The 13,345-nt window shown below is 44.0% G+C and overlaps 1 protein-coding gene across 1 annotated transcript in view; it reads right to left on the bottom strand.

The window, feature by feature from the left end:
* The window catches only part of NATD1 (N-acetyltransferase domain containing 1), a 46,733-nt gene extending 34,529 nt beyond the window's left edge, over window positions 1–12,204 (bottom strand). The window contains exon 1 of the mRNA XM_069210038.1: window positions 11,960–12,204. Within this exon, the coding sequence (XP_069066139.1) occupies window positions 11,960–12,047 (88 nt within the window). The 5' untranslated portion in view covers window positions 12,048–12,204. The remainder of the gene's footprint in view (window positions 1–11,959) is intronic.
* Window positions 12,205–13,345: the final 1,141 nt, after the last annotated feature.

Genomic DNA, 13,345 nt, shown 5'->3' with positions numbered 1-13,345 from the left:
AAGGGGGCTATTTTATGTCTTGTCAACTTCTTTAATAATGATTTTATAGACATGCTGCTGAATAACTGTATTTTGGGTCTGTCTAAGTGTATTTCAAAAATTGTACAATAAAGGTCTCCAGTGGTCATCAGTTTTACCTGTGTCTAGCAGGAGGTCTAAGTGCAAACATTTTGACAGTGGAGACAGGGGTGATTGGAGACTAGCACGGGCTCAAGAGGGGCAGAGCTGCTAAACCACCTTGTTAGGCATGTCCTGCATGATACATTGGACCTTGTGGGGCTAGGTAATAAGTAAGCCTACGTAGAGGGGGATGGTTTCTGCTTCTAGAATAGATTTTTTTTTTCTCCTGTATCTTAGTTAAATTACTGGCTGGGGGTGTGGTTAATATTCTCTATGGGGTTCATAACCCACTTGAATTAATCTTGGATGTCCCAGAAAAGGAGACGGTTAAGATCATTGCAAGCCTTGGCAACCTAGCAGCATCTACAGATAATCACAGGCTCTGTTGGAACCTAACGGATCCCCTGAACCATTTAGGCCTGGTAGTTAATGGGATTGTGGTTTTATTCTTTGAGTCCCTCCAATGAGGGGGGGGTGGTGGGATAGTAGTTAAAAGTTTTACCAATTTGTGTTTAAGGGTTTATCAGTAGCTTTATGAACCCCACAGGCCTCCTTTGCATGTCCCACTGTGGTTCAGTCGCCATTGCTGTGCAAGGCCCTTAGTACCTACCCGAGAGATAGTTTTATTGTAGCGCCCCTGCAGAAGCAGTAGAAAACTGAGGCGAGGTGGAATGAAATAATTTCCTCCCACTGGGAAAGATAGGTGGATTTGGCCTAGTCTTGTAAAATGTTCTGGACTACTGTGCATAACACATAAGCGGGGAAGATTGGGAGGTCCATTTTGTGTCAATTTATCAAGCCCATGGAGAATCAAGCTTTAGGCCCGTTTCAAATGTCCCTTGTTTGTGGATAGAAATATCAGTTTAAGAGGTAGCAATTGCAATACAACAAAGTGGGAAAGGGGGGGGGGGGGGGGGGGGGAATACACAGGACCTGAAGGCGTGTCAATTGACTTAATAAAATGTAAGGTGGAGCTATGGGCACCATTGTTGGCAAATGTTTTTAATTTAAGCAGTGATAGTATTACGCCCTCCTAGACAAATTCGGTAATTGTTCCTCTATTTAATTAGGGCGATCAGTCTAAACCAGAATGTTACTGCCCAATATCGTTAATTGATATACTGGCAAATAATTTAAGTAGAGCCATTTATAATAAGGTAATAGAATGGGTGCAAGAGAATAGCATATTAAAAGTCTGTCAGTATGGCTTTCAGGCGGATATTGGTACAGTCGAACAGTGCCTAAATCTGAAACTAATCCTAGGTAAATATACGGTAGTGAAAGAGTCTGTTATTTATTTAGATTTTATGGACCTCTCAAAGGCGTTCGACTGGGTCAAATCAGTCTCAACTGTGGTAATTGCTCTTACAGATGGGTTTGGACCAACATTTACTGCATGTGATAATGGCCTTATATACTAACACAAAGGCCAGGGTGCGGTTTGGAATGAATGGAGAGGTCATGAGGGAAATAAGTATGTATGGGGGAGTATGTCAAGGATGCATTTTTGCCCCATTGTTATTTGGTGTATATATATATATATATATAAAAATAATATATAATCTTGTCCCTTAGTAGAATTTGTGTACGTCGGATGTTCCAAAAATAAATAGTTCCCAGCTGCCGGCTCTGGGCTGGAATGCCTTTGAAACTGGGAAAACCTAAATTGTGTATTTTATAGATTTTTACCAGCTCTTCTCTAATATTTTTCCCATACTGAGAAAGGATGAAATTTACTGCTAGCAAGAGCAGAAGTTAAGTTCCAGGGTGGGGAAAAAAGTAATTAGAGGGAAAGTGAACGTGTAAATGCTCAATAGACTTACACATGAACAAATGTACACATACATAACTGGCTCATGCTAAAATACAGTTCACAAATGTTTTTGAGGGTACGATTTCCTGGTCTACTTCTGCAAATTATTGTGAATTCATTAAAGCCACTAATGCAAAGACACACCATGGGGCAATGTGTGCTTTTTGAGACCAATTTATTTTTTTGCTTTTTGCTAATGTTTGTTACAATGGTGAGGGCCTGGCAGCTTCCACAACAATAAAGTTTTACAAAAGCCATGTCAAAACAAGACACGCATTGACAAAACCAAAAGACTGACCACCAATGTCAGATTAATTGGTTTTGCTGGGCTTGTTTATTATCATGTTTCCCATAATCTTGGTGAGAATGGTTACACTGCTTTTTCCATTATGAATATTTTTGGGAAATTCTAGCACGCATCAACACATTTTACCGAATGATGCTTCAAAGAAATAGTACCCAAAATTTCACAGCAATTTAGAAAAAAGTTTTCCCTGCTTGCATTTTTTCTCTGAACATTTTATTTTGAAAGCCAAGAATCATCAATCTTGCTTCCATGCTTCTGCATCTAATCAGAGAGCACTCTAGGAGCATTATACATAGCCTCATAGTGTTAAACTTTTCAAATGTGTGTGTAAGCATTATTTTAATGGAAACACTGTTAGTAGTGCAGCGTGGCCTTGCAACATATATTTAGAATGCCCACCTTAATAAAAGCTTTGCATTAATGAACCATAAATACAAGTTCAAACAGCATTAACATATGGACACAAATATTACCTCAACTGCAAACAGTAACCTTTCCTGTAAACTGGCGAAGGGATTGTATTATATAGATTTTTGCAGAATAGTTTTGATTCAATTCTGATGTATTTTTGTGATTTTAAATGGTTTTATAGACACTGTACTTTTATTGTTTTGAATGAACTGAATAAAGTTATTTACATATCTATCTAGTACCATGTTATGATCTTTATTTCCAGCAGCTTGAATATTCACCAGGAATTCACCTACAGTCGCCATCAGTATATCCGTCTGCAGAGTAAATCGTTGCGTTCCATTCTACTACTCTTCTACTGTTGTTTGGGGTGATACTAGTGATATAATTCGGGGAATTCTCAGACAGTGTCACAATTACACACTTGAAACACAGAGGATCGTGATCATTCCTGGGCCACTGGATTACTTGAATGTCCATCACCAATTCCCATTGGTTATTTGGGAACAGAATGTAGTTGATTATACTACATATCTTATTGCTTTGAAATGTAGGAGCCGCAGGGCTATCAGAAATGATTTGATGTTTCAAAAAGCTTAAATTTAAATCTGAGAGGAAGTCAGGGAAGGTTCTCCCCTTACTGCATAGGCTTAGAGGAACAGAAAAGGCAATATCAGGCAAAGAAAGCGATGCCCCAAGTCTCCTTCTTTTCCCGTCATGCTTCGTCCTCTATGTTTTCAGGAGGATGGATATTAAAAACTCCACAAACATACGATACTTGTTAAACCCGGCATTATTAGCATGGTCTTACCCCAGACTTTTTTCCTTTACCTCCTATTTTGCTGTATCTTTTTGATGGCCTTAGTTCTCTGAGCACTTTACCACTGCTGATCAGTGCTAAAATGCATGTGCTTCTCCCCTAAAACATGGTAACATTGGTGTATCCACAATTGGCATACTTAATTTACTTGTAAGTCCCTTGCAGAGCAGTATTCCATATACCCGAGGCCTGTAAATTAAATGCTACAAGTGAGACCTGAAGCACTGATTGTGCCACTCACTCCAGTAGCCCTGAAACCTGTCTAAGGTCTGCCACTGCAGAGCCCTGAGGGTGCAGTCTCACTGCCACCCGACTTGGCATCTAAAACCCCTTGCCAAGCCCCAAGCTCCCCTTTTCTTAAATACAAGGCACCCCTTAGGTAGCCCATAGGCTGCCAAGTAAGCAAAAGGCAGAACATGTAACTTTACATTTTTCATGTCCTAGTAATGAAAAATGCCTAAAAGTCATTTTTCATTACCGTGAGACATACCCCTCTCATAGGCCAGCATTGGGAATTCCTTATAATATCCTGAAGCGGAAATTCCTGACCTGAGAGGAGTAGCTGCCTCATGTTTAGTACCATTGGGATGGTAATAAAACAATCCACTTTAATGGTAAAGTTGGATTTATTATTACTATTGTAGAAATGCCACTTTTAGAAAGTGGACATTTCTCTGCACTCTCTGCTCTCTGTGCCTACATCCTACCTCCAATACATGTCTGGCTTGGGCTAGGTGACCGTTCCCCTTGTGCATTCCCTTCAGACACCCACAACACAGGATACTCAGTCACATCTGCATTCATCTGCCTACGGATGTGTCTTCCTGGGGTGAAGGTTGGGAGGGACCCATATTTACATTTCAAATAAATAAACCTGAATGGATTTTTTTGCAGGCGGTGTGCTGGCATCCACCCGCACCAATTGCTGCTCAGGTGGAACTTATGTTTAAGGCGCATATTTGCATATTCAGCCCTATCCTGGTCATAGCGTTCAAGAAGGAGCCCGCTCTTTTCAAGATCCCTCCATACCCAGTGAGATCCAGTACACTTATGGGTGGCTTCCAAGTCAGCAACTGACTTCTCTAGGGTCACACGCTTGTCTCTGCGGCGCCAGTTCTTCTCTGTGATATCATTATGAGCTCCATACAGGCCACCAGTTTCTGCGCTTCCCAAACAGCCACCAGAGAAGACTCTCCCAAACCACTGATTTGCAAATAAGATGCTATTAGGGTCTTAATAGATCCAACATGAGCCTGGGACTGTAGCAGGTTGTCGCGCAACCACCAAGGGGAGTTGATTGGCGGGCAGGTCTAATCAGGCCTCGAAAAATCCTAAAAATTTTACTAGACCTGCAGGTCGAGTAACTTGAATAAGCTACTCGACCATAATTTAAATGTATTTGACCCGTAAAGGGGTCTCAAAATTGAAAGATACTAGTCAAATATTTTAGTTTACAGAGTTTCCTTTTTCTTCATTGGCACATATGAGAGTACCTTCAAATATGTGATCTTACCATTTCTGCTGTACGAAAGATCTTCTTTGATTAAATAGACTAAACGTTTGCTTCATGTATAAAAAGAACTAGCCCACATATAAGGAGGACATGATCCATTACTTTCTCCTTAGTTTATTAATAGCATTGCCATCATGGCAGGAGTGTTTCTCAGTTTATCTTTAAACACTCACTTTTAAACTATATATAACTAAAGCATGATGTGGTTGCACACTGTCATTTACAAACAGAATATTTCCAAGAAGTGTCCAAAACCCTTCCCACTAAGTTCCAGCTTTACAGATAGAACTCTATAATGTATTAACAATCTGTGAAAATCGGGATTCAGAAAACATATTTATTCTTTGCACATAACCAAGTAAATTGTTCTGATTTATTTTCGGCCTACTTAAATATTTTTTTAATCTCCGAGAAGTACAAACAATGCGTTTTCAAAACTAATGAAATATATTTTGGAAATGTTTGTACAGTTGACTTAGCTATTTAAATGTTGTGTGTTATGAAAAACCTGACAAAATCCTGGAACTCTGCAGGGAGAAGGAAAATTAATTGTAATACAAACTGACTTTTGACCTCGGTCTCTGAACACAGAGTAAATATGGCAAAAATAAGATTTGAAGGCATCTTTATTGCTCCTCCACTTTCTGAATGAACAGAAAACCTGTTCTTTGTCAACTCACCAGAAGGGGCAAGTAGGACGAAAAATAGCTCGACCTGATAAAATATAACTCACCATAGCAAGTGGGCTAGTATATTTTTTGAGGCCCGCTAACTGAGAGATGCAATGGTGCATGGTCCGAGAGGGAGCGTGGGTCTATGGAAACAACAGTAACTAGTTCCAGCAGGGGTGTAGTAGCGAGGAAGTAGTCACTACGTGCATATGTTTTATGCAAGGCCAAATAGTAAGTGTGGTCTCTGGCAGATGGAAAGAGTCTGTGCCACACATCATGTAATCCACAGTCAAAGAGCCAGCTGAGGCCTGAGGTATAAAAGGCCCCGGACTGGCCAAAGTGTTGACCGGATCGGTCAATGTTCGTGACCATGACTAATTCATTCAAATTCTCCCCCAACCAGGATAGTTGCATCAGGGGTCCGAAGCATATATGCCATGGAGATTGTTAAGGCCTCCTGGCCTTCGTTCGGGGGCATATACATTCATCAATGAAAAGGAGAGAGAGCCCAACTGAAGGCAAACCGCCAAGAGACGCCCTTTGATATTCGTCAGGATCGACAAAATGTTACCCTTAAAACCCATTTCTTTGCAGGACAAGAGGACCAAAGCTGTTGGTGAAACCAGGGGATTGCTTTCAATGGACAGCTTTCAGGATCAAGAGTGTCGCCTGAAGGAGACAGATATCGCCTCTGCAGCGTTCGAGGAGGAAAAAGACAGCCAACCTTTTGGTAGGGTTTTTAAGTCCCCTTACATCAAGGCTAATGATCTTAAGACCCATGAGGTATAAGGGAGGGACATGGTAGCAAGTAGGGGCTAATGAGCGGTGGGAGTGCACATCACCAACGGAGAACAAACGAATGCTGACTCACTAATGCGTTGCATATGTAGCCTAGAGATGACCAGGTAACGTGTCTGAGACAAAGAAGCCCATAATTTCTGCAAAGAAAACAAACATGGCTACTTCATAACAACAGTTTATGAAATATGGGAAGATATTCAGGTTGAGGCCCGTATAGGTGGGGGAACAAGTTGTATCAGGCTGGGGAAAAGTCCATTCTGGGAGAGGTAGAAGGACCAAAACAACCCTGGAGACTCCTCACCCCCTCACCAACATAATTCGCCCTGCCCGCCCACACAATAAAGAGTACTATCCTGAACCCAATTTATGGCACACCAGATTGGGTCACATCCCCCTTCAGCGGGACCAGCACTGATTTCCATTCAAGGGCCATAGTTGCTGGGTCTGGTCAAAGAGTAGCAGAGGGTCTGTGCGGTCAATTTCCACGCTAACATCTTTGAGGGACCAGAGATTGGCGGTCGTCCGAGAGGTCCCCGGTTGAAGGGTTAAACCTTTGTGCAGTATGCCTCAATCCGCCCCACTCCGATCCCAAACAATCTGCCACACTCCAGTTCAAAACAACCCTGCCAACCCAAACCCAAAACAATGTGCCCCACTTCAATCTACCCTACTCCAATCCAACCAATCTCCCCCACTCCAATCAAAAACAATCTGCCCCACTCCAAAACAATTCACTCCAATCCACCACACTCCATTCTGCCCCCTTCCATCCAAAACAATCTGTCAAACTCCAATTCAGCATTCCAAAACAATTAGCCCCATTCCGAAACAGCTTGCCCCCTCCGCAATCCACAACAGCCTGCCCCACCACAATCCACAACGGCCTGCCCCCACCCCGACCCACCTACTCTAATCCAGTCCACCTCACCCGGATATGCCCCACTCCAATCCGCCCCACCCCAATCCACAACAGCCTGCCCCACCACAATCCACAACAGCCTGCCCCCACTCCGACCCACCTACTCCAATCCAGTCCACCTCACCTTGATCTTCCCCACTCCAATCTGCCCCACTCCAATATGCCCCATTCCAATCCATTACAGTTTACTGCCTCCACCCCCCCGTTTGATCCATAATAATCTGCCCCCCTTCGATCCATTACAATCTGCCTCACTGCAGGCTGCCCGACTCCAACCCAAAACAACCTGCCCCACTCCAACCCAAAACAAAACAATCATGCCCACTCCAGTACGCCCCACTCTAGACCACCCCACTCCAATTCAGTCCACCTCATCCCACTGCAATTCACCATAATCCACCCCACACCAATCCAACATACCCCACACTCCAATCTACCACACTCCAACCCAAAACACCACATTCCAGTCCAACTCACCCCATTCCTATCCACCCACTCCAATCCTTACACCTCACCCAGTCCATCCCACTCCAATCCAATCCACTGTAATCCAACCCAGTCCAATCCAGTTCCCCCACACCACCTTGATCCACCCCACTCCAATCCACTACTCCATAAAAAGCTCATCTACCCTATTGCAATCCAATGCATCCCACTTCAGTCCAATCTCCCACATCTCGATCCACTTTACACCATCCAATCCATTTTACTCCACCCAATCCAATCCACCCCAATCCACCTCACCTCGCTCTATTCCAATTCACCCCCACTCCAATCTACCCTACCCCAATCCATTCCAAATCCAATCCACCCCGTTCAGTCCCCCACTCCAGTCCAATTCACCTTAACCCCCCCAACTCCAGCCCAACACAGTCCACCTTAATCCACCCCAAACCACCTTAACAAAATCCACCCCACATCAATCCAATCCACCTAATGCCAATCCAACCCAGCCCACCACAATCCACCCTACTCAAATCCATTCCACTCCCCAACTCCAATCCACCCCATCTTGCCTCACCCCATTCAAATCCACCCACCCTACCCCAACCCAATCTACCTCACCTCAGTGCAATCCACCCCAATCAACCTCACCACAACCCAATCCTTCCCACTCCATTTAATTCACTGCACTCTACTCCAATTCATCCCACTACCTCAGTCCACTCCACCCTATGTCACTCCACGTCACTTTCTGCCACTGAACTCTACTTTCCTCCAATCTACGACACCCTACTCCCCCAATCCACACTACAACTCACCACGTCACTACCATGCACTGAACAGCAGCCACTCTATTAGACAACATGACAAACCCACATTGCCAAAGCCAATAGCTGTTGTAATTGCGAGACAATAGCTTGTGCATTTTAATAATGGTTGCGAGATGGACTCGGCAAGTGGATCTTTTACGAGGAGCTGCACTTGGGGTGCCGGTGTTTTTCCCCTAAAAATTGCAAGCAGGTGCATATTGCCTTCGTTGCTTTCCACTTGATCTCCAAATAACTCTTAGACTAAAAACCTCTCCTGCTTCTCGTTTAGGGCTTTTTTGTTTTAAAGACTTTCCTTCTGTTGTCGCTCATTTACTTCAATTGTGGCTTCCTTTTCCCCCATTTTATTGGCAGGTACTACAGTATCTAGTACTACCCGATCACTTACCCCTGGGTTGTGCCAATACCTTAATGCTTTGTAGGTTCTTCCTTTGTGCTCTTCACATCGTCAGATGTATGGGCTCCACAGCGGACCCTACAGTATGACATTCTACTGCCACGCCGTTGATCTTGTTTAATGCTAGAGGTGTGCATGAAAGATAGTTAATTCTGACAGATGTTTCACCCAAAATCACAAATTTGTTTCCAGAAAGGGACAGACACATTTTATATTAAGCTGGCTTTGACTCTTCTGTCCTAAGAGGCCGTGGGGAAATCACAGCACCAATGATATTTAAGTGAGGAATACATGTGTATTGATAAGACACCAAAAATAGTTTAATCTAAAAACCCCACTATGTAAGGACTTAAGGTTGTGTGATTACCTTATTTGGAATCTAGCGAAAGTCAGATCGATGGCCATAGTGTTTCCTGGTAGGAGCCATCATTTGTTGTACCGAGTTGCTAAGAGGACATCCGATTAATCATCTCGCAATAGATCTCAAAACCCAAGCCAACTTCAAAACAAACGAACATTCTAAAATGCTTATTGTACCTATTTGTTAGATATAAAAACCTGTCCAAAATGAGAACTTTGTGTTCCTCTTTAGGCCAATTTGAAGGCATGGTTTCTTTAGAGATTTCCTTTATGGTCTGGGTTGCTGAGGCAATAGATAGTCTTCGGCAGCTGATTGGAAGGACAACATTTTAAACGTTCACCTGTTAAATATGTGCAACGTTATTTTGGGCAGGGTCCACACATATATTTAATGATACTTCAGCTTCCAGAAGCGCAGCAAACGTTTTGGGTAAATGTCAGGGTGGATAGTACAAGCTATTGGAAAAAGTACACCTTCTACAAGACATGCAGGAGTAGTAAAGGCAAAACTAACATTTTTGATTAACATGCAGAGGTGAAAAGAAAGCAAAACATAACCCTCTCTTTAGGGTGCAAAAGGCAGAATGTACAGACGGTAAGTTAGAAGTAGTTATGATATATAGGAATTACTATGTGGTTAATGTTTTTCAATGCTTTGTAATATTTTTGTAAATAAGATGTTTGGATGTACATTGCTGAAAAGTAGTTTATGATGAGATTACTGTCAATAAACAAACGTACGTTACTGTTATTTAGAGCGGTACTCAAAGTCAAAGTCGTGGGATATAAAAGTGCTCATGGCTGAAGCGGCAGAAACGACTGGAAGTGATAAACATGACACGGGGCTACTTGCCAGCACTCTAGGTCTGGAAGAAAGGAGAATGGCGTCACGGAGAATCCACAGAGTAAACAGTTGGGCAATTATCGCCGAAAGACGACGGCCTGGGCGAGCGGCTACATTTATTTGGCATACATTGTGCACTAGAAGCCTCCAAACTGCTGAGTCCAAACCTCAGCCTATTAATAGCTGTTCCAAGGACAGGGCTCCTGAACATAAAGTGTGCAGCACCACAGCCCTGCCAACCCTTCCCCCTGGCTGAGAGAATTCACCAAAGCGAGGCGACCAGCTGAGCCGGCAGCTGTTTCCAGCAGTGGAGTCTTTCTACTCTGCACATATTTGCATTCGCTGACATTCTCGCTCTTGGGTGCTAGCAGGAAATCTCACACTGTACCATGAAACGGAATATTGAAAGAATGACGGAAAGGAGACCAGTCGATTACGCGCCCCATCAGTTAAAACGATGGGCTGTGCATGGCTGGAGGACAGAACTGGCAGGGCAAGCCACACTGCTCTATACACAAATACAGTGGATCAAGCACGGGGTGTACAGGAATGGGGACGGGAGAAGGGGAGCCGAAGAGAGCATGTTACGGTTAATTGTCAAGTGTAAGGGAAAGGAGACTAAAAAGAGTTAATAGGAAAAAACTGAAGTCGAGAACAATAAAACAGACAATGCATAAAGGTGTGATGGGCGATGTCAGGGAACAAACATCAGAGGATAAGACAAAAAGGGGAACGTTACAAGGGGAAGAAGCAATGGACGGGGCCACAAATAGAGATGAGGCAAGACGAAGAGAAAGTGACGGGAAGTTAAAGGAAGTAGTAATGAAGCGGTCAGGGGAAGAGACGAGGAGGAGGCCAGGCTCGAGGGAAGAAACAGCAAGAAACAAAAAAAAAAAAAAATAGACAACGAGGATCAGAGTAGCTGGGAGCGCAGCTGCGGTAAGAAGAGGAACGGTGGGTCAGATGACAATTAGAAAATAAAACATGAAAAAGAAAATCAGAAGAGAAAGTCTGGAAAACTGTCAAAAAAAGGGACAACGAGGGAATCAAGAGAAGATGCAACAGGGGGAAGAAGAAACGCCGGAGAGAGACCTAGGAGAATACACAAGAGGGGAGAGGGTCCAAGTGAAGGGGCTGGAGAAGGGGTGTCGGGTTAACCGACGTGAACGTGCAAATCAGTGGAAACGACAGGGGTCAATCAGCGGAAACGACAAGAGAGTAGGTGAACAGTGTGTCAGAGATTAGGGGTAAAGAAAAGGGGGGTATACAAGGTGGAATAAGGGAAGGAGGCAACCGACAGAACGGTATGGAGCCGCAGAAAGGGATAGATATGAAACCAGGTGAAGAAATAGTTACAAAACACGGAAAATGAGACAAATATGGCAACAGGTAAAAACAGAATTTGGGACATGGTAAAAGGATGGAAGAAGACGGATAGAAAAACAGAGCTGAAAAGTAGGGGTTAGGAGAAGAGACAAGGGCTTTAAAAGAGAGGCTGATTTGTAGACACGCGGGAGCAGAAGCGACAACTCAAGCAGAGTGAAATGTCACTTCAGAAGATACAGAGTATCACTTTAAGATACACCGGTAGCAAGGAGGCAGGAAAAGTAACAAGAAGGGTCAGGCTAAGGACAAGAGAAGGCGCGCAGGAAAGGGAATAGGTGATGTAGCGACAAACGGAGGAAAGACTACACAAAAACATTTGTTCTCACCGTTGAGTCGGACACAAAACTGCCTCCTCCGGCGGTCGTGTTGGACCTCTACTGGAAAGGACTGTTCCAAGCTTTGAGGGGTGGCCATGGCAGAGGAATCTTCTGGGGTCCCTGCTCGTGCTCCTCCACCCGGGAAAAGCCTGCCTCTGAGCAAAGCCAGGAGCCGGGATCAGCTGTGAACGCACGTGACGCATCGCAGCGAATCGCCATGCCCGCGCACTGTTTTCATTCCTATCCTTCCACTCTCCGGCTCTGATGAGCAGGTGACACCTTCTAGCCAATCAGAGCGGCTAATTTCGGTAACCCCCCCTCCTGTCCCCTCTTCCGCCTGGTTAGTGACAGCGACGCTTGCCCAGCTAATCGGTGCCGCTTAGAAGCGGCCACGTGATCACCGTTAGCCAATCCAGTCGTCAGACCCTGTTGACTATCCAAGTTCAAGTGTCAGCGCCGCTAGATCTTCTACACTTCAGTGAGAAACTGGAATGGACTGAACCGTTCGTTGAACTAATTTTCTCTTCGCGCACTGCTCGTCCGGCTTAAAATGAAAGCACTGAAACCAGAGTCCCCTAGGATTACTGAGGGAGCTCGTGCTTGGAACAGAAGGACCCACATACAAATCACCACGGCACGAGATACAGTAGAGCGAAAGGGAGAGGTTCTGCAGTTAAGGGTAGGCCTTACTGAGGGCTTATAGCGAGGTGCACTGGATAGAAGAACAACGTGTAGGCATAACCTTGACGTTTTAGCGCATGTCAACACAGTTGAAACGCTCGTCAACGTGCTGAACCCTAGACATTTTGCCCTTGTGCCCGCGCTGACGTGAAATTGGGAGTGGTGTACTGGTGCTCCCCGGTGGTCCCATCTCTCATTTATGAACTCATGGAAGTACATAAAGCGAGATTAAAGCATTTGTGAAAATAACCACCGATATTTTTAGTTTAAAGGTTTATTCAAATTAGTAAACTGCAGGTATGCATAAGCTAGGCCGTCAAGATGGTTTCTAAGAATACAGATCATGAAGACTACAGCAAAGAACTCAGTAAAGTTACAACACAGATCTACCAGAGATTCATCTCCTATTAGTGGGGAAAGTGTCTCCCCTCAACATGGAAACAATGCTTAATTTGAGCTGGTGGTTTCCAGTGATTGGCAGCACCACTTTTAATGTTTAACACTGCCACATATGGGGGTCTGCCATATGGTGGAGCTATTTGTCCCATTTAGAGATGCGTACAACCACATTTGTTCATTTATTGAATATGCATAAAAAATTACTACTACCTGACAGTCAAGTCATTCTAGTAGCTTTGGGGGTCTGAAATAGTCTAAACAGCTGACAGCAACTGTAATGCCATACTCCAGGAGAGTTGTTATACTCTTTTAATT

Source organism: Pleurodeles waltl, chromosome 10 (assembly GCF_031143425.1).
Source record: "Pleurodeles waltl isolate 20211129_DDA chromosome 10, aPleWal1.hap1.20221129, whole genome shotgun sequence".
Classification (NCBI taxonomy): domain Eukaryota; kingdom Metazoa; phylum Chordata; class Amphibia; order Caudata; family Salamandridae; genus Pleurodeles; species Pleurodeles waltl.
The sequence above is the reverse complement of the archived record's forward strand: the minus strand, read 5'-3'. Positions and strand labels throughout refer to the sequence as shown.